At 33.4% G+C, this 19835-nt stretch overlaps 1 protein-coding gene across 2 annotated transcripts in view; it reads left to right on the top strand.

The window, feature by feature from the left end:
* The window catches only part of LOC129983668 (papilin-like), a 123826-nt gene that overhangs the window by 78569 nt on the left and 25422 nt on the right, over nt 1-19835 (top strand). For both annotated transcript variants that reach the window (XM_056093238.1, XM_056093237.1), the window contains exons 18-27: nt 295-758; nt 1569-2649; nt 3511-4085; nt 5440-5616; nt 7153-7329; nt 9920-10105; nt 13791-14003; nt 14516-14686; nt 16137-16337; nt 18769-18945. In XM_056093238.1, coding sequence (XP_055949213.1) covers nt 295-758; nt 1569-2649; nt 3511-4085; nt 5440-5616; nt 7153-7329; nt 9920-10105; nt 13791-14003; nt 14516-14686; nt 16137-16337; nt 18769-18945 — 3422 coding nt within the window. The remainder of the gene's footprint in view (nt 1-294; nt 759-1568; nt 2650-3510; nt 4086-5439; nt 5617-7152; nt 7330-9919; nt 10106-13790; nt 14004-14515; nt 14687-16136; nt 16338-18768; nt 18946-19835) is intronic.

The following is a 19835-nucleotide window of genomic DNA, read 5'->3' as shown; positions in this document are numbered from 1 at the left end:
TTTACTAAATAGAAACTAAATATTGAAATAAAAAATACAACAAGATTCTTAAATCCAGTAATATAATTAAATACTAATGAGCACAACAAATACCACAGCACACAAAAGCAGCCAAAGAACATTAAAAATGCTCTAACAGCATAAAGAACAACATTGCATTGAGTTGTGTAAGGTTGAATCCAACATGTTAAATAAAACATTTACATTTAAAGCATAAAATTCAATCGCATTCATTCATAACTGTATCCATTTTTCAGTCTGTGCCAGTCATGTCATCTGTGCTATTTTATCTAGGAAAGGCTGCCCATCACTCATCTCTTGCAATTCCACCAAGCATGGCTGCTGTCCAGATGGTGTCACTGAGGCATCCGGACCCAATTTCGAGGGCTGTGAAGACATTGAAGTAAGCAACTGCACCAACACCACATATGGTTGCTGCCCAGACGGCCTGACCGCAGCTGCAGGAGAAAATATGGAAGGGTGCGAAATCTCTTGTGAAAACACCACCTTTGGTTGCTGCCCCGACGGCGTGAGAGCTGCAAGTGGTCCGGAAAGGGAAGGCTGCGAAAATGCAACGACCGCCTTCCCTGTAGATATCGAATCCTCGGGAGAAGACTGTTATTCGCAAGAATTCGGATGTTGTCCGGATGGTCTCACTCCAGCAAGTGGGGTAGACCAGGAAGGATGTGAAGGCAATGCCACAGATTGCAAGACGAGTGCTTTTGGATGCTGTGACGATGGAGTAACTTATGCCCAAGGTTGGTGTGATTGTTCGAATTGTGAAGACTTATCAAAGTAGCATTCATCTGTTTTTTGGAATTTGAGATGATTTAATGAAAAATGTTGGCTTTTCAATCGAATCATTTTTTTAATCGTTCTCAAAATAAAAAACGCTTTTTCCACGAAATTCAGTAACATTAAGGCAACTTTGATAGACATTTTTAGTACATTTTCTTTTAAGTTGTCGAAATGGAATGTTACCCAAAATTTTGAATTAGTTGCTAAAAACATTGTTCAGATTCTAACTTGTACAATGTATAAAATTAGAAAGATATTATATATTAAAACTGATTATTATTGGATATTCCAAAAGAAAACGGAAATTATACGTATTTCATTTGTTCAAAAATAATATTCATTCATATTTTGAATATTTTTTGCTTTTTATGAAGTTTTCTGATTTTATATCAATTAATTTTGTATTTGCGCAGCATTTTAAAAGGATATTGCAAGCCCTTTCTCCAGAATAAGATTTAGAATTTTAATATCTTTTTTATCATTACAGAAATATATTCCTTTAAAGCTAAAAAATAATTTACTCACAACTTTTCTTGAAAAAACTAAACGATGTTAGTAAAAAAAATAATCGCAATTTTAATTCAATAAAATGTTTTATCATTTCTCACTTGGAATAATACTTAGTGATATATTAACGACTATTCTTAAGATCGTGATTAAAATGGACTATCTAAGAGAGTCTATTTTAATAGATTTCTAGAATAGTCAAATAATCATGTGTGAAATCAAAGTTCAAATTTATATCCAGCAATAAAATTTTCTTCTCTTAGGACCATCTAAGTTTGGATGTATAGATGATGAAAGCAGTGGCGATGGTGATTTGATAATCTCGTGTGAAACGACTATTTTCGGATGCTGCCCTGATAATGTTACTGTTGCTAAAGGTTACAATGGAGAAGGCTGCGTACCTGAAGACTGTTCCAACTCAACTTTCGGTTGCTGTCCTGATAATGTTACTGTTGCTAAAGGTTACAATGGAGAAGGCTGCGTACCTGAAGACTGTTCCAACTCAACTTTCGGTTGCTGTCCTGATAATGTTACTTTAGCTACAGGTCTAGATAACGAAGGCTGTTTCCCTAAAGATTGTTCCAACTCAACTTTTGGTTGCTGTCCAGACAATATAACATTAGCTATAGGACCAAACAACGAAGGTTGCTTACCTGAAGATTGTTCCAACTCAACTTTTGGTTGTTGTCCAGACAATATCACGACAGCTTTAGGTCCAGATAATGAAGGATGCTTCCCCGAAGATTGTTCTAATTCACTTTTTGGTTGTTGTCCAGACAATGTAACACTGGCTCAAGGACCAAATGAAGAAGGTTGTTATCATATAGATTGTCTTAACACCACATTTGGATGCTGCCCCGACAATGAAACGGCAGCCACTGGCTCAGATTATGATGGATGTGACCTACCAGTTCACTGTGTTAACACTACTTACGGTTGCTGCTCGGACAATGTAACAGCTGCTTCTGGGCCCAATGATGAAGGCTGCGCAAATGTCACAGATTGTGCATCAACTGAATTTGGCTGTTGTGAGGATAATGTCACTGTAGCATTAGGTCTAGACTTTGAAGGATGCAACATTACAGAAATAACAACAGTGTCACCTGAACCATTAACTACTACCTCACCTCCTCCAGCATGTTTAAACACAACTTATGGATGTTGCCCAGATGAGGTCACTACGGCTCTTGGAAATAATTTGGAAGGATGTTGCTTTGGAATGAGATTTGGTTGTTGCCCTGATAATAAGACTGCAGCCCTTGGACCAACATTCCTTGGATGTGGATGCCAGACTTATCCTTACGGATGCTGTCCTGATGATATCACTCCAGCTCAAGGATTCAAGTGATGATCCATATTTATTATTATGCTTTTCTTCTTACTAATTAAGTTTTCAATTTTGAACAAAAAAAAACTTTATTTTAAGAGATTTTAGTTCAGAAGAAAAATGAATAAATAAAATATTACAAATTAAAACTCATTTACGAGTAGTAAATTTAGAAAACATTTTTATTTAATATTTTTTAAGAAACTTATATGTTTTGAATTAGTTGTTTCATACTTTTTTTTATCCAACCAGAATTTTTACAAATTATAACGAATTTATAAAAATTAATTTGCTAAAAAGATATCTTTTGGAATCTTAAAATGCTTAGTTCATTGTTTTATGGAGGAGCGGTGGATTAAAAGATATTTTTGTAATGAATGCTAACTTAATGTTTTGGCGATGAGAAATGAAACACTCAATTTAATGTGCATTTATTTAATTAAAATTGAATTTTATTTTTTTTCATCAAAACAGAGAAGTTTTTATTATTTGATATAAATCACGATATGTTCCCATTGGAGTAATCTGATTGATCAAACGAAGTTGAATTTATCGAAGCACTTTTTCGATGCTTAACATAAACATATTGAAGAAATATGTTATACTGATAAGAAACATATTTCATTGAAATGTTAAATTATAGTTAGTTCATTGATGTTAGATGAAGAATAAATACCTACTCTTCATAAATGTGTTCGTACCTTCCATGTGAACATCTCTTCATAGGAACCCAATAATGCAATTATTATCAGAGCCTAGCTCTACTTCTAAATCTTAATAATCAAAAAAAATATGTAGCGGATTTTTCCTTGAGATATTTTTTCATAAATCTAAAAATTCAGAAACAAGATGAATTTCTTTATGCCTTTCTCCTCCAGCTATCAGGGATGCAAGTGCGAACATTTCCGCTATGGATGTTGCCAAGACAAGACAACGCCCGCAACTGGACCCAATTTCGAAGGCTGTGTTTGTCAGCTTATGCAGTACGGCTGTTGTCCGGATGGCAGGACACCCATGATAAATGAAAGGGGAGAAGGCTGCGGCTGTGACTCCACCCGGTATGGCTGTTGTCCTGATGGCAAAACTGCTGCCACAAGTGCGGATCTGTCGGGATGTCCTTGCGACACTCTGCCTTACGGATGCTGCCCTGATGGCTACACACCGGCGAGATCCTCCGATTTGCGTGAATGCCCCTGCGTAGCCCAACGGTACGGATGCTGCCTGGATGGCAGAACTGTGGCGCTGGGACCGAACTACGAAGGTTGCCCGTGTGACTCCACCCGCTTCGGGTGTTGCATGGATGGCAAGACCACAGCTCAGGGACCCAACTTCTATGGTTGTCCCTGTGAAGCGATGCTCTACGGTTGTTGCGCAGATGGATACACACCAGCGCAGGGACCCAATTACAAAGGCTGCCCAGATATAGTCCAACCAAAGCCTAAAATTCCAACTGGTGAGTTGTTTATTTCAATTTTGCGTAATCACAGAATAAATGCATAATAGAATATATTAGGAATAGGAATGGTTGAGAACTGTCATAAATTCAAAATGTTAATTCATTTTGGTTTTAATCTTCATGGATGTTTCCCATCTTTTTTGTGTGTGTGTGTGTATGTGTGTGTGTGTGTGTGTGTGTGTGTGTGTGTGTGTGTGTGTGTGTGTGTGTGTGTGTGTGTGTGTGTGTGTGTGTGTGTGTGTGTGTGTGTGTGTGTGTGTGTGTGTGTGTGTGTGTGTGTGTGTGTGTGTGTGTGTGTGTGTGTGTGTATCGATTTTGCTGTGAGAATAACAGCATTGATCCGATATTATGTGATTCAAGGAGCCCTCTGACGATTGAAAATATTTGCAATAAAATGACTTATTTGAATCTTAAAAATGCTGGACAGTCTTGCTCTCGTACGTATAGGTCGATTGAGTTATTGATTAGCCCAATTGACAAAGCAACATATAAAAAAAAAACATTAGATTCATGAGTTCAATTCATAAATGACAATGTGATGTCTGAAAAATTTAGTTTAAAGACACTTTAAATGTACATGAAATTTTGCTTAAAAGCCTTTTATTTCTATATGAATCTCTTCATGACACTTTTGTCACCGTGGATTTGATTAAAGGAAGTTTATATATTCCAATAAAACCTTTTTGATTTTTTCCTGAATTATTGTATTTTCCTATAACTGTTAAAGCGAACAAACATCTACAAAAATGAAATTTGGAAAATGATCCAAGCACTCAAATTTTCGTTCCATTCCATTTTTCAACTCAATACTATCACCGGAAAAGAAAATTTTAACACACTTTGCAAACACATACTTCAAATTTTTTTAAACAGAAATTGAAGTTCTGGAGTCGACAATAAAACCTCTTAAATATCCCTATTAGTATCAGAGCAAGAATATATGACACTAAATGGCATCCAGATATTTTCCGTCTTAACATCGTATTTATCTGAAAAAAACGGCAATAGGTTCTGATATTTTGTTCCCATGCTGATCTTTAAATGTGGTAACCATGACATTTATACCTAACCTCCCAGGCGATCGCTGGTTTCTGTGAAAAATGTTTTCAATGTCATGTCCCGGCATATATTTTCCTTAACATACCAAAGTCGGTGCGGCAAAATAACTGAAATTCGTTGCATTTTTTATCAGATTTTCCTATATAACAATATTTAATCTGTAGAGATTAATCTTCCCACCATGCTTAAAATCACTTTCTATATACATATACTATTTAATTAACAATTTCCTTTATGTGCTGGGCAGTGCAGAAGTTCGATTAAAAATGTAGAAACTGTTGTTGTTTTGCAGAGGTGTGTGGACTTCCTAAAGACTCTGGACCGTGCAGGAACTTTAGCGTCATGTGGTATTTCGATGTTAATTACGGCAGTTGTTCAAGATTCTGGTACGGTGGATGTGATGGTAATGGAAATAAATTTGCAACTGTCGAAGAATGTGAAAACACGTGCGTGAAACCTGATGGTCCTGGTAAGATTTTCAAATTTCGTATAGTTCTCGTTTTATTTTCAAACCCTAGTACTCTTATTGATGATGCCTTTCCTTTCAATGGTATTCTGCCTTGTATATCTCACAGTTTGAAGTATGAACTACAATGATATTTTTTTGTATTTATGAAATAAACATTATATTTCGCATTTGACATAATAATGAGAAGTTATTATAATTTTTATAATCATTTTTAAATCAAACTGTTCTGAACGGAAGTTCTCGTTTAGAGTCCATGATAATTGCCTATAAAGCCTCTTCTCTAGAGAATCTATTAAAAATGCCAAGCAAAATGCGATGCAATATCCGGATCATCAGATCTAAGCTTTATTGAAATCATCAAATGGTAAAGTAGTTTGTGTGGTGGTGCAGTCGATAGATATGACTCCTGGCAATAGTTTGCCTTGGGTGGCATATAAAAGAATTATTATAATGAGCCGCATTTACAAGAGAAAGAGATATAGCTCATTTTTCTGGAGATCGCAACATATACAAGAAGTCACTGCAAAGATTTGTAAACATCTTAGCCATTTTGAATAGATATTTATTATGTTCATGTAATTACTTGTTCCAGCTGGTATTAAAGCGTGTATGGCATGTGGCGTTATATAATATATTATTTACAATTTTTATGAAATCATGAATTTTCAAGATTTTATATATTGGAGCAATGATTACTGTTCTTCGCAGTTTGTATGGTAGCTTACAAATACTCTATATAAGCCATCTTGTTAGCTTTAAAAATATATAAAATAACACATATATTATCCAAAGAATATATTATGCACATAGATATTTTTCTTATAAAAATTTTTTTTAAGTTAATGAAAAAAGATATTAAGCTTACTATATTTTCATATCAGCAAGTAAGGTCATTAATAAGAAATGAATGAGCAGTGTGGTTCGGAAGAACACTTTTCGAATGAAATGCAAACTTGCGTAGACGTTAACACTGCCCTTCCCATCGTACGTCACGTTTATTAAGACATTTTCTGCTATTTAAATTGCATATTTCCTTCATAAACGAGATCTCGAAGCTAGTTTGTAAGCGAAATTCAGTTTCAACGAAAAGAGTTTGGATAATTCCTTTTATTAACTGAACGCACTTTGAGTTTTCTGAATTCAATGGCAAAAACTTAGTTACTCAGGTACGCTATTTGCTCATTCATCTCCTGCCTTACTATCACAGATCTTACTTGCTACTGTTATAAATTAGTTTTTCGTTTGAAATTTGGCTTCCGTATAGAGGATAATCCATTGAACAGCTACCAGCCGCTACTTGACTCATTTTCATATCCTATGTAACACATTGTTTCACTGGATCGCAGAACAACTTGAAGCATTAAATTTTATAAAAAATATTATCAAAATATTCAAAAAATATCGGATTTCATTTCCCTCCTTTATGCCAATTATTATTTTTTCTCGTCGTTCATTTGTGAAGTGTTCATTTTTAGAATTCCTTTGGACTTCTTAATAATCCAGCGTATTGAAATACTCCATTCTTCCTCCCTCCAGAGGCTTGTTTGCTGCCCAAAACCGTTGGATCCTGCAACGAGAAGATTCCATTGTGGTACTACGATGCAGGATCGGAGAGCTGCGAATCTTTCACTTACGGTGGCTGTCTGGGTAACAACAACAGATTCGTGACCAAGGAAGCATGCGAACAGAAGTGCATCAATCTTCAGCCTCCAGGTGAGGACCTGCCGCAGTTGCCTTTGCTTGTAGTAGCAGCCACAAGGCGATGTTTCAGAGTTACGCGTAGTGAGAAAGGATCATAAGCATCTCCATGTTATTACTTAAAACAGAAATATTTTTATAGAATAACATTAATAACATTTCTAATTTTTATAGAATACCATTGTCTGTGTACCTTCACATGCACCATATTTCATAATCTATTCTGGTGAACAATCAGCGTAATTATTGTGTAAATTACAATTTGCAGCTTTTGCAAATTCAGTTCTATGATTGTAAGTATTATGAAGCCAGATTATGTTTGAGAAGGGTTTAAAAAGCTTTATGGAGTATGGGTTGCCAATCTCTTCCAAAGACACCTATTAAGACGCCATGTTTCTTTATTTGTCTAATTTGTTGTTTTTTATTATAATATATGGTCGTTTTCTGTCCATAGTGTATTTTCACTAGGGTATGTTGCTGGATAAGAGATGGTGGAACTTGAAATATCGATTTTTCAAATTTAAATTAAAAAAAACTTTTAATCTGATTGAATAAGCCTCTCGTGGCTTTAACAGCCTATAAAATGAGTTATCGAATATTCTGATAACAATGAGTTTAAAGTAAATTTTAGAAAAGTGCAAATTTAGATTTTAAAAAATTTTCAATGCTTTATTTAATATTAGCAAAATTTTCGGAATTTCATTTAAGTACATGTTGCATTGGAAGGAATACTTGAGTAAAAATGTTAGATTGATATCTACCTGAACGTTTTGAAGCAATCGACTTATTTGAAAAAAAAAAAATCTCTTCAAAACGCCTAAAAAAAAGTACTTTTCTATCCATCAGAATTTTTGAACGGTAAAAAATTTATATTTTTAAAGTGTTATTCCACGATTTCATATGGTATTATAATGACCAATTTTCGAAAAATGTGATGGCAATTAATTTTTTAAAAAAAGTCTTACTTTACGTCAAAATTTTCTTCGTAATTTTCAAAAAAAAAAAAAAAAAAAAAATTCAGTGAAAATTTATATTGAAAAAAGTGTTTATGGTGATTGATTCTCAATTTTTTTTTTTTTAAAGATAGTAAAGATAGATCTTTGTAAACTTAATTTAACGTTGATCGGAAAACGAACTCTTAAAGAATTAAGATGACATGTTAACCTCAAATTTTATTATTTCAACATTTTTTCTTTGAAAATTTACCAATTGTAGTATCATTTGAAATTGTAGAATGATACTTTTAAAATACGATTTTTTCCGGTTCGCAAATTCTGTATCTTAGAAAAATACTTGTAGTTTTTTTTTTTTTTTTTTAATCCTATTTGTTTCGACAAGAACAAATTTTTCAAAAATTTATCCATGTCTGAAATTTTACTTAGTGCTTCCTTTTAGTAGCATATTATTAAATGAATTTCTGAAAATTTTGCTAAAATGTGAAAGAAAATGAAGAATATTTTTCCAAATTTGCATTTTTTGTAAACTTACTCCTGGCATAATTAAACTATCACAACAATAGATATTTTCTTTTATGAGGTTTCTTATTTTCTGCCTAAAACATTTCAATTTAAATTTTTCCATTTAGAATAATAGCGTTTTTTTTATACTCGAAAAACCAGAATATCAACTACTATCCTTTACTATATTCAAGTTCAAAAATAGATACCTGTTTTCGTACAGCCAACTCACCAACTTTAGACAGCAAAATTGCCAGGTTGATCTTTTAATTTAATTTTTTGGTACTTTGGTAATCGTTGGTACTTTTCATGACAAATCGTCTAGTATAATAGCTCTTTGCGAATATGGAGTAATATTTCGAAAAACTTTTGGGAGTTATTTTAATAAAATCCAGTCGGATTTGAGGTTGTGACGAATATGTTTCTTACATATCAAAGTGCATTAGATGCTTGCATAAATTGTTTGCTTTGGAAAACTTGTAACTTTTTAACTTTACGCGCAAAAGTCGAACTCCAGATTTCGAAACCATACATCATTATTTATTATAAATTCGTAATGTAGGGACCCAAGTCTAATCAGTGCCTTACTCAATCGAGAAATAAGCGGTTGATATTGATAATCGTATAAGGAGCTTTTGGATTAACATCTTTAGTATGTCCATTAAAATTTAATTTTGCTTCTGGAAACAACACTAGTACATATCTTTTTTTTTTTTTTTTTTTTTTTTTTTTACCCAGGTAAGCATATTCATTTTCCCAGGGCGAAAATCCCAGGGCGAATATATGCGGATATCAAAAATGTATTTTTGGTAAAAACATTCCACGTTCATTTAGTCGGGTTAACCTTCATCTTCCAGTCTGCGAACCATAGCTTCAGTTGGGTTGGATAGAAATGTGACGAATATTGTTAATTGTTTCTGCTGGTGAGAATAGCGGTATCGCCTACCAAAAAAAAAGAGTGTTTTCTATTCACTCAGTAACTTTCAAATAGTGTTTATTCAAAAATGCTCAATTTATTTATTATTTTTTTCTTCTTCTAATTCTTTCAAATTTATAGTCAATATTTTCTAAAATAATCCAAATATTGTAATTTAAATGAAGTGAAGATGCATGGTTGAATTTATTCAGCGTGTTATGTTCTTTTGCAGTTCCAGTAAATGTGTGCGAGCTGCCGAAGGACGAAGGCCCTTGCGACAAGCCGACCGTGCAATGGTATTACAACAAAGAGAACTCGAGATGTGAACAGTTTTACTACGGAGGATGCAAAGGAAATGCAAACAGATTTGAATCGAGGCGAGAATGCGAAAAGTCATGTGTGACCGCAGTAATTCATGGTATAATTTTTTTAAAGAAAAATATAGATTTTTAAAGATAAAGATGCAGTTTTAAACTAGGGGGCTCCGCCCCCTACTCGCTTATGCTCGCCACCCCCCAGGAACTGCTAATGCAGTTCCTCTCGGATTGCTTCGCCCGCTCGCAATCTACTAAACCACTTTAGTCTAGCAACATGTATATTCAGATTCAAAATGATAAAACAATGAAATTTATTCCAAAATAATAAAACAATGAAAGAAATAAAAAATGTATAGCAAAAAGTACACTCTCAATATTCACCTGCATCCAAGTAATTTGCAAACACAAATAACCTTTCATTTATATGCATCCACCAAAGAAACAGATTTTTAAAAAATTGTGCTTTTTTCATAGTTTTCCAAATTTCGGAACTATACCATAGAAACAGAATTAAAAAATTAATATTTACAAAAAAAAAAAAAAAAAAATCTGCTTTTTTCACAATTGTTCAAATTTGAAAGCTACACTACAGAAACAGAATCACAACATTGGTTTAATGGAGAAATATTTTTGCAGCTATCATCTACAGGATAAATACAGATGTCTCGATTAGTAAGTCGTTCGCCATTAAGTCCAACAAATATCGCTGCAATTTCTGTTTCTGTAATATGTTAGTTATATCTACGTATATCTAAATTTCTAGTCTCCATGAAAACCACCCTGATATTTGTAGCAGGATTTTCTTCAGTTATACGATGCATCTGCAGGTAACAATCGATGAGCGGATTGATTGCTCTCAACTTAGAATCCAGTCTTTCCATCAGAGAGAGCAAACATCCTTCATTTCTCTCCATGTTCTTTTCAGTGGCTTCACTAGTATCAAGCACATATAACTGACCATAACCTGGATTGTTATGACCACTGTATAAAGGAGAAACCATGTGGTATATCCTATAGTAATATGGCCCTGTTCCAGGAGGAGATTAAATGTGAGCTCTCATGGAAACAAAAACTAAAGCAGAATTATATTCTCTTATATGCTTCCGATAGTTTCTTCCTTCGAGTGAATCCCTGATCAGCAAGTCTTTCAATATTTCAGGTGGATTCAACAGATGTTCCAAAACAATATTTTTATCATGACAACATTTCGTGTATTTGCCACTTGAATTTGCTTCTTTTTCCCAGTAAAGTGCCTGGCAAAAAGAACAGAGTCCTGACATAGTCCCACAACTATACTCCTGCATTTCGGAAACTTCGCACCATACACATAAACGTTTAACTCTATCTCGTTCATTACGACTGGATATTCTTACGAACGATTCTTCATCATTTGCATTCGACCTCTTTTTCGAAGATTTCGTTTTAAAATCGATACGGCATGACTTAAACCCATCATAAAAAATGTTGTCCTTTAATTTTTTGTTAAAAACATTTTCCAACCGATGCAAGTATAGCGTTCGCTTGAACTCTTATCAAACCGCCTGTTGATGTCGAAGTGTTGCCAAAGGGCGATTAAAAATTTCGGCATGATTTTGCGTCCACGTAAGCGTTTTATATATATATAGATACCGCAAATATTTTTTTTTACGTGTTGCTGTAAAAATATAAAACTCTGCTTAAAATATTTAACATTTAAGATATTTAATTATTCCTCTATCAATGTTTAAAACATCTAGTAATGTTTAGTTTGATTTTTCATTCAATCCTTTCTAAAGAATTCATACAGAACTGTTTTTGAAAGGTACGATATTTTTAATTTCGAAAATATATACTGATAAATATTTTGAGCATAGCTCAATTTCAGTTATTAAGAATATCATATTTTAAAATTCACTATCGAATTTTATTTGAATAAGTTGTCGTGTTCGGTAATCGAATCCCTACAATTTGATGATGTTGCACAGGCCTAAAAGTGATGGATATAATATCTTTTTAGTAACATATGACAGGCGCTATTTAATCAGTAAACATTTGTTGATTGTAGCCAAATAAGCGAGCAATAAGAACTTTGGAACAATAAACTAAGGTGTTAGAAATCTCAAGAGCAAACGACAGTTATATGCTTAATGGCATAGTTCTACTGAGTGTGAAGAGGAGATCTTACAGAGGTTGAGAGAACGAGGAGTTTCTTACGTCGCGTTCCGATGACCTGTAGACCGATGCATTTTGCCCTCTTCCCCCTCTCTTGTGGTTTTCCTGTGTTCTTTGATGTTTGTTTATTTTACCGACAATTTGCGGAAAGCTCCCTATCACCTTCCACGTGCGGGGGGGGGGGGTAGTCCAACAATGGATCAGTTGGCAGATTTACGACTCCATGCATAAAGGCCCGTTGAAACACGGCTTTATGAAGAGACATAAGCATAGCTACTAAGAGTGTGCGGGGAGGGAAGGAGTTATGGTAGGTTGGTGGCAAAGCAAATTTCGTGACGAATAATATGGCTAATATTCCGTTTGATTTTTCACCTTGTCGAACTTGATGTGGCAATGAATGTAAAATTTCTGTTGTTGCGCTTTTAATTGGGAAAGACATGTCACAGATTTTATTATTTTTTCAATTTCAAATGATAGTTCCAGACGGAAAAATGTGCCCATGATTTATATGAATGCATAAGCATCTTCTGGGAAGTTCATTGAACAATAAAAATTTCTCCAAACTAATTTATTAATGAGCCAATATCAGTTTCAGAAAAAACGGAATTCTACCGTACTCCTAAATTTAATATTTTAATCAAACATCTAATAAGAAATTAATCTTTCTATCATGTAATAAATGAATCGAAATGCAAGGAAATTTAGATTTTTTTTATTAGATTAAAAACCTATTCATTATTATACTAGAATGAAAATTGCCCAGTTTAATTGAGAAACACTGTCTTGTTTCACAGGAGAAAGTTCAAAAACGTAAATTGAATTTTACTCGTAACTATTATAGCTTAGATATCCAAGAAATCTATGGCGTGGTAACTTATCTTGCAAATAACCGACATAAGGAATGAATAGTGACACATAAGAAAATGTTGCCTTCATTTTTTAATATGGCTTCAATTCAAGTAGGCAAATGTTAAAAAAATAATAATGAAAATAGTGGAAGAGTGTATTTCGCCTTCTCCTAAGTGCCTTAAAAAAATCTCAAATCTCTCAGCTCGCTAAAGCTTCTCTGGCGCGTACTTACAAAAGCAATATGTTGAGTACTTGAAACAATCAAAAACAGACTATGGCAAAGCCATAATGAGTTACAATCTCATAATCACAGAAGCGAAGTCGCAGAATCAATTTTGTGATTCATTGGGATATCCAATATTCCTTAATCAGATGTGTTACATCGCTACACTGTCACCCTAACTGCCCTAATCAGAAGCCAGATAATTTTAAGAAGGATGACCAGCAGCTTAATGCCCGTCTTAATGAAGTCTATTTTGCATGTGCTGCGTTCCTCGTCTTTTCATGTTACTCAGTATCAGAAAAAAAGGTCGTTTTAACGTTATGAATATTAAAACAAAGTGATTTCTAGGATATCGAGTAAAAATCTCAATACATCAGACCGAGGTGTAATGAAACCGTGTCCCACATTTTCAATTCCAGTAGTGTATTTTTAGATTTAGAAAATCATTTGCTGTAAACATTATGCCCATTTTCAATTACGTAATATTTGTCGCAATATCCCATTTAACACATTGTTGCATGTTCTAAATGCAATTGACTCAAGACGCTGAAATTCCATTTCAGAGCAAGACATCTGTCGTCTACCTCAGGAGATAGGTAACTGTGCCGAGTTCCGGGAGAGGTGGTTTTACGATTACGATAACGGGGAGTGCCACAGGTTCATGTACAGTGGATGTGACGGAAATGAGAATAACTTCGCTTCCTTCGTCGAGTGCGAGAAGAGGTGCAGCAAGGAGACGGTGCCTGAGGAACCGGTGGACCGACAGTTCAAGACAGGTGGGATTTTAATACCTTTTCGGTATATAGACAGTCCATATGTCCTGTTCTGGAATGAAACTTCATCATATAAAAGCGAACCATAGTTTCTGATAAAATCTTTAAGACAGCTGTTTTAACTGAGAAATGAACATGTACTTCTGACACTTTTAAGAAATTGGAAGACAAAACATGTCACTATTTTTGACCAAATGAAATCAAATTTATTTTCACAATCTATCTAACCATGCAATAAGATAAGGTGTTTATAAAACGATCAAAGATCCAGAAGATCAACTAGGTGAGGGGAAGAGCCGAGGTATCTAGATGAATTGTAATACAACAATTATACAAATCTTCGTTTGTAAGAAAGATCTGTTTTACATCATTTGTGTACCGTCAGAAAGGAAAAGGCTAAGCCTATATGTCTTTAATAGATCTTTTAAGAATCCAAAAATATACATGTATTAAAAGAAATCTGTATTTTTAGCGTTATTAATGATTTATAATGTTTTTAATTATTATTTTTCAAGAATATTGCTTTCTGAATCAAGACCCGGGTCCATGCAATCTCGTAGAAGTGAACTGGTACTATGACGCAGGTGATGGCGTCTGCAAAGAATTCTATTACGGAGGCTGCAAGGGCAATCAGAATCGGTTCAAAACTCGAAAGGAATGCGAGACATCGTGTTTCCAAGCACAAGGTAAGTACTATTTTTATTTCATTATTTAAAACCTGTCTGAAACATGAAAGAGATCCAGATGAAGAACTTTTATCGCTTTGGAATGTGATACTGAATGAATAAGATTTAATATTGCGCTTAGTACTTGCTGCAGGAAAGGTAACTTATGGCCTCTCCAAATCATACCGTAAAAATCCAAACAATTCTGACACTTTTTGTATCATTAAAGAGAAAACAGCTTTATAACAGAGTAAATATAATTTTGAAAATCAATACCTTTCCAAATATGTTAAAAACCGCTGTTCATTAGACAATGAAAGGCATGTTTATTACAGCTTTTTTTGGAAAAGAAAAGATTTTAAAGTATATGAAAAAATATTCTGGAGATAATCAATGAGTCAAGCAAATGATTGGTATCTCTATTGGATAGCGGACTTCTTAATTTGATTATTCTAGTTACACTAATGGGACTCAAAGACATGGACTTTTTTGTAAGGATATTTTGCGACTGCAATTAATCGACGAAGCTCACATATCAGTCGGTGAACTTTGAGAATAACTTTCTTGGTCAGATTTTAAATAAACCAGTCGCACACATATGGCAGATTTTTCCACACTCGAGATTTGAGACTACATTTCGAAATTGAGAATGTACCTCTCATCCATTGCAGCCCTTATATGAGTGATGATATTCGTATTAGAGCTGCGATGGTTTGAACTAGATAAATTGGATGATACCTTATTCGAAAACCAGTCTGACATGTGCACTGAAATATTCTAAAAAGGATTTGACGCATGACTAATCATTGGTAAAATAGAGAATGAAACTTTTTGTTATGAAGTCACGAAGGCAAGTCTATCAGGAATAACATGGGCAGTTTTCAAGTCGTAATATTCTTTTACTAAATGATCTTTATAAGCATTTATTTCAAATTATTATTTTCAGCACAGTACAGCAAATGAAATTTTATCATATCCTCAGAACTAAATGACAGCTCTGCCATGTCATACGACATGTTAAATAGGAGATAGGGCTCATTTTCTTCTTTATAAAGGCTTTATCATATTGGATATATGTATCACCAAATTGATATATAATTATTGCTTTCACCACATCATCAAACAGACAAAAAATTTTATTTTTCAATTTACCAAAATTTGGCGCTTTTTTTTCTTCAATCTTGATAGCAGCAAAAATATTATCTATAAGTTAATTAATAAGAGCTAGCGATAAAAATTTAAGTAAAATTAACAATAAAAATATTACTTTAGGCTTAACTGAAGCTGTAATCGCGTTCAATGCTTTATTACTATATTACGGACATGAGATATTAAAATATTTGCCTGTCTAATACAAAGACGCATGTCTAAACACATGATCTTATAAAAAAAATTTTGATTTGAAATAATTGTTATATAATTATCGCTTTTTGTAATATCCCTGTATACTCTTAACCTATTCATTTTTTAGATGTTTGCAGCCTTGCAGTTGTTAAAGGTTCATGTAGCGGATCCTTCACGCAGTGGTATTACGACAAAGAACAAGAGGACTGCTTCGAATTCATCTTTACCGGCTGCCAGGGCAACGCAAACCGCTTCAACACCAAAGAGAGCTGCTACCAGAGGTGCAAGAAGGAACTGCTCACGACTCCAGCCCCAGCAGTGGCTGACGGTAAGAATTCTGAAGAAGGATGAAATAGTTGACAAAATTTGTTGTATCAGCCACAAATAAAGCTCCCTCAGAGAAGCTAGTTTTATGATTCAGTCAACTCTCCAGTTAAGTCGCCACGAATCAACATACTTCAGATTGAACAGTTTATAAATATATGCCTTTTATTTTTCAATCTTTTTAATAAGCTTGACAGCTTTGTTTATACTTTTCTAGTATTTTAATCACAATATTTAATGATTGAAAATAGGTGCCTTGATTTCAGAGCTTAAATGTGAAGCAAATTGTTTCTGTATTTTTTTACAAATTTGAAAGGCAAGCATCAAAGATGTTCAATAATTTCTTCCTTTGTTACATAACAACATGTAAAAAATGCAATAAAATACGTGAAGTGGTGTGTTGTAATGCATTTCTTTCCTAACTTTCTCTACTGTATCCATATTGATGCTTGTATTATTCAGTTGTGTCGTAAGTAATTATTAACCTTTTGGTTATAATGAAGCTGGAATACATTATTTCCTGTTACATGAATTTTCAAATATAGCAACTACTTGTTGCATAATAAACCTAAGGAAATAATGGTATACATGTTGACCATGTGGCATGTGCATCAAATATTTTATAAGTAACATGTCAACATTTTAAAAGATAAATTTTGTAAAAGAGCTGGGAATACTTTAAAAAGAAAAGCTTATATCAAAAGACAAAGTTGCATCAACAGTTTTCTTCGCCGAATTCATTGCTTTCGAAAGAATTGATATTTCCAATATCATTTCTCCCTTTTTGCTATAGATCTGATAAGATCAAAGAGATTTATTAAAGTTGATTATCTGCAATTGTATTTTATTGCACTAAAATGCCAGAATCCATATTAAAGTCGCTCATTTTCGACATCACGGTAACGAAGGGGTGGCACTCCACCATCTAACGACAGCTCAAAAATCCGTTGGAATTCTTTGCTTATAATTGTTGCTTGATTTTCCTACAGAACGATGTTGGCCTAGCTGCAGAAAAGTACAAACGAACAGTTCAGCGGTTGTAAACTACAATATTTTTGCTTTCCTAAAGAGGATGTTTTAAGAGGTGCACAAGTAATAAGAAAATTTATATCTTCGTTTATTTTTCAAGTTATCTTGTGTACGAATAGTCAGTTCAGATAAAAATTCCAAAAATAACAGTGCAGAGAATAATTCAGAATAATAATGTGTGGCATAATAATAATTCGTGGCTGCCACGACTATAATGTCTCATAACCAATATCCACAGTTTTGTAATCGAGTCCTTTTTTTAAAAGAATCATATCCTTTTAACTTGAAAATTATCACTTTGATTGAAATGGAACGGTAAAAGTCCGTTTTTTCTTAAAGAAACTTCAAAGTAACTGTCATTTTTTTCTAAATGTGAGGTGCAGCCTTTCAGAAACTCATTGAATTGTTTGAACTAATGGATAAATTATTTTAAACAATAGTTTAACAAGCACGACTGAAATGAGATAGCTTTCCTCTTCACCACCTGTTAGCTCTTAGACGACAGTTGAATGAGAACTTACCTAAGAGATGGGTGTACCAGGACCTGTGAATCTTTTCTCCTTATTTGAACCCTTTTGGTTTTTAAAAATACAATCTCGTTATTTTGTAAAGAAAAGTACAGCAGACTGCCGCCGTAGAATATAATAAGACTGTTCTAATGTCACATGTGATGAACTAGATTGTGTTCTTGCAAGAATGGTTTTTAAAACAATACAGTTTTGTATAGCTGTTGGAGGTACTTACTTTAAACATTTCAATTAATATATTATTTGACCACGTTTTAAAATTTAATGAAAGTTAATAAACGTAACATAATAAGAGATGACTCTTTGAATAATCTGTTATGATTCCTAAAGTTACAAGACACTTTTTCAAATACTTATCTGAGATATGAAAACATGATCTAAATTTATAATTTTGTTTTTTAATCTCGCAGTAAGTTTTGTAAAAAGAAGCATGCTGTAAACATATAAATCAGTATGAGAGAAAATCTTCACTTATTTATTTTATTTTAATTTGAGTACTTAAAAAAATTGAACCTATTGTAATCTTTTGTATTTTGAACTTTATAAATACTTATATTTTTTTTTATGCAATAACTTATCTTATTTGAAAAACTCTGAAACTGGAAGTATATATTAAATTGCAATATTTAAGCAAATATACGGTTGTTACATTTTGAGGGGAATCCTTATATATCTATAATTTAATTTCACAACATGTCGCGTTGTTTATATCAAATTTGTAACGAATTCTTTAGATGGAATAGCAAAATTCATAAATTTTATCAATCTTCTGCTACTTTGGAAGGGTGTTTTTTTTTAATTGAAACTTGAAGGTATTGTAAACGTTTCCTTTTATTTTTCTCTTTCCTTGAATTTCTTAATTTTCGTTTTCCTTTGTAGATGTTTGCGCCCTGCCGCAAGAGCCAGGCCCCTGTTTGGGATATTACCGAATGTGGTACTACGACACATCAGATAATATATGTAAATCCTTTGTGTACGGAGGATGCGAAGGGAATGGGAACAGATTCGAAAAAAGAACTGATTGTGAAGCTACTTGTGTAAAGAAGACGGTCAAAGGTCAGAAACCTCACGTGAAGTTATCAATTATTCAACACATTTTATGTCCATTAGTTCATAGATATATTTTTTTGAATATACCATATAGAGATTAAATGTCCAAAGCCTGCTCGAACATTAGACTATCCTGAAAGTATTAGATTAAATGTTATATGAGCACAGAAAACATCTTTCCCTTTAATTTTTTTTATATTTAAGTAATGGTATGAAGAAATAATTTGCAACTTGTAGCAAGAAGGGAATACCAATTGACTGCCATCAAAACACGTTCCCCGATCGAACCGTTTTCGTCTAACCTTTGAAAGTACCGTTCCAAATCCTTTTCATGAGGTCGACCGAGACTATCAGAAGTCTTTCGAGAAAATAAAGAGATTTCGATCTCGCTACAGATAATCCAAAAAATTCTGAAAAATGTGTCCGACCTTTATAAAGCCAAAGGCAAATAAAGGAATTCATATAAACTACAAATAGCAATCTGTGTCATTTTAGGTGTGTCAGTAGATTCAATATCAATTGGATAGCGTGCGTTTTAAATCTACAGTGCGCGAAAAAAGTATAAGGACAACATGTAATTGCATGAAAATATGCTCTATTTCCATTTCACCTAAATAAACTTTTTATATTTCTTACTTCTGCTGCATAATTTTGTGATAACACTTATACCACATAAAAAACATAATTTAGCTTCAAAATATTGATTTTACAAAATTTAACATTAAAGGAAATACGGAAAAAATTATAAGGACATGTTGTAAAATACTTAAAAAATGTTTCAATAATCAAGAAAACTACCTTTTTTTTTCAATCACTTGAATGAGCCGAGAGGTCATAGATCCTGAAAGATCTTTTAAAATGTCCACAGATATTTTTTCCCAAGCGTCTTTGATAGC

The sequence above is a fragment of the Argiope bruennichi genome, chromosome 9 (assembly GCF_947563725.1).
Source record: "Argiope bruennichi chromosome 9, qqArgBrue1.1, whole genome shotgun sequence".
Taxonomy (NCBI): domain Eukaryota; kingdom Metazoa; phylum Arthropoda; class Arachnida; order Araneae; family Araneidae; genus Argiope; species Argiope bruennichi.
This window is presented reverse-complemented; position numbering and strand designations above follow the sequence as displayed.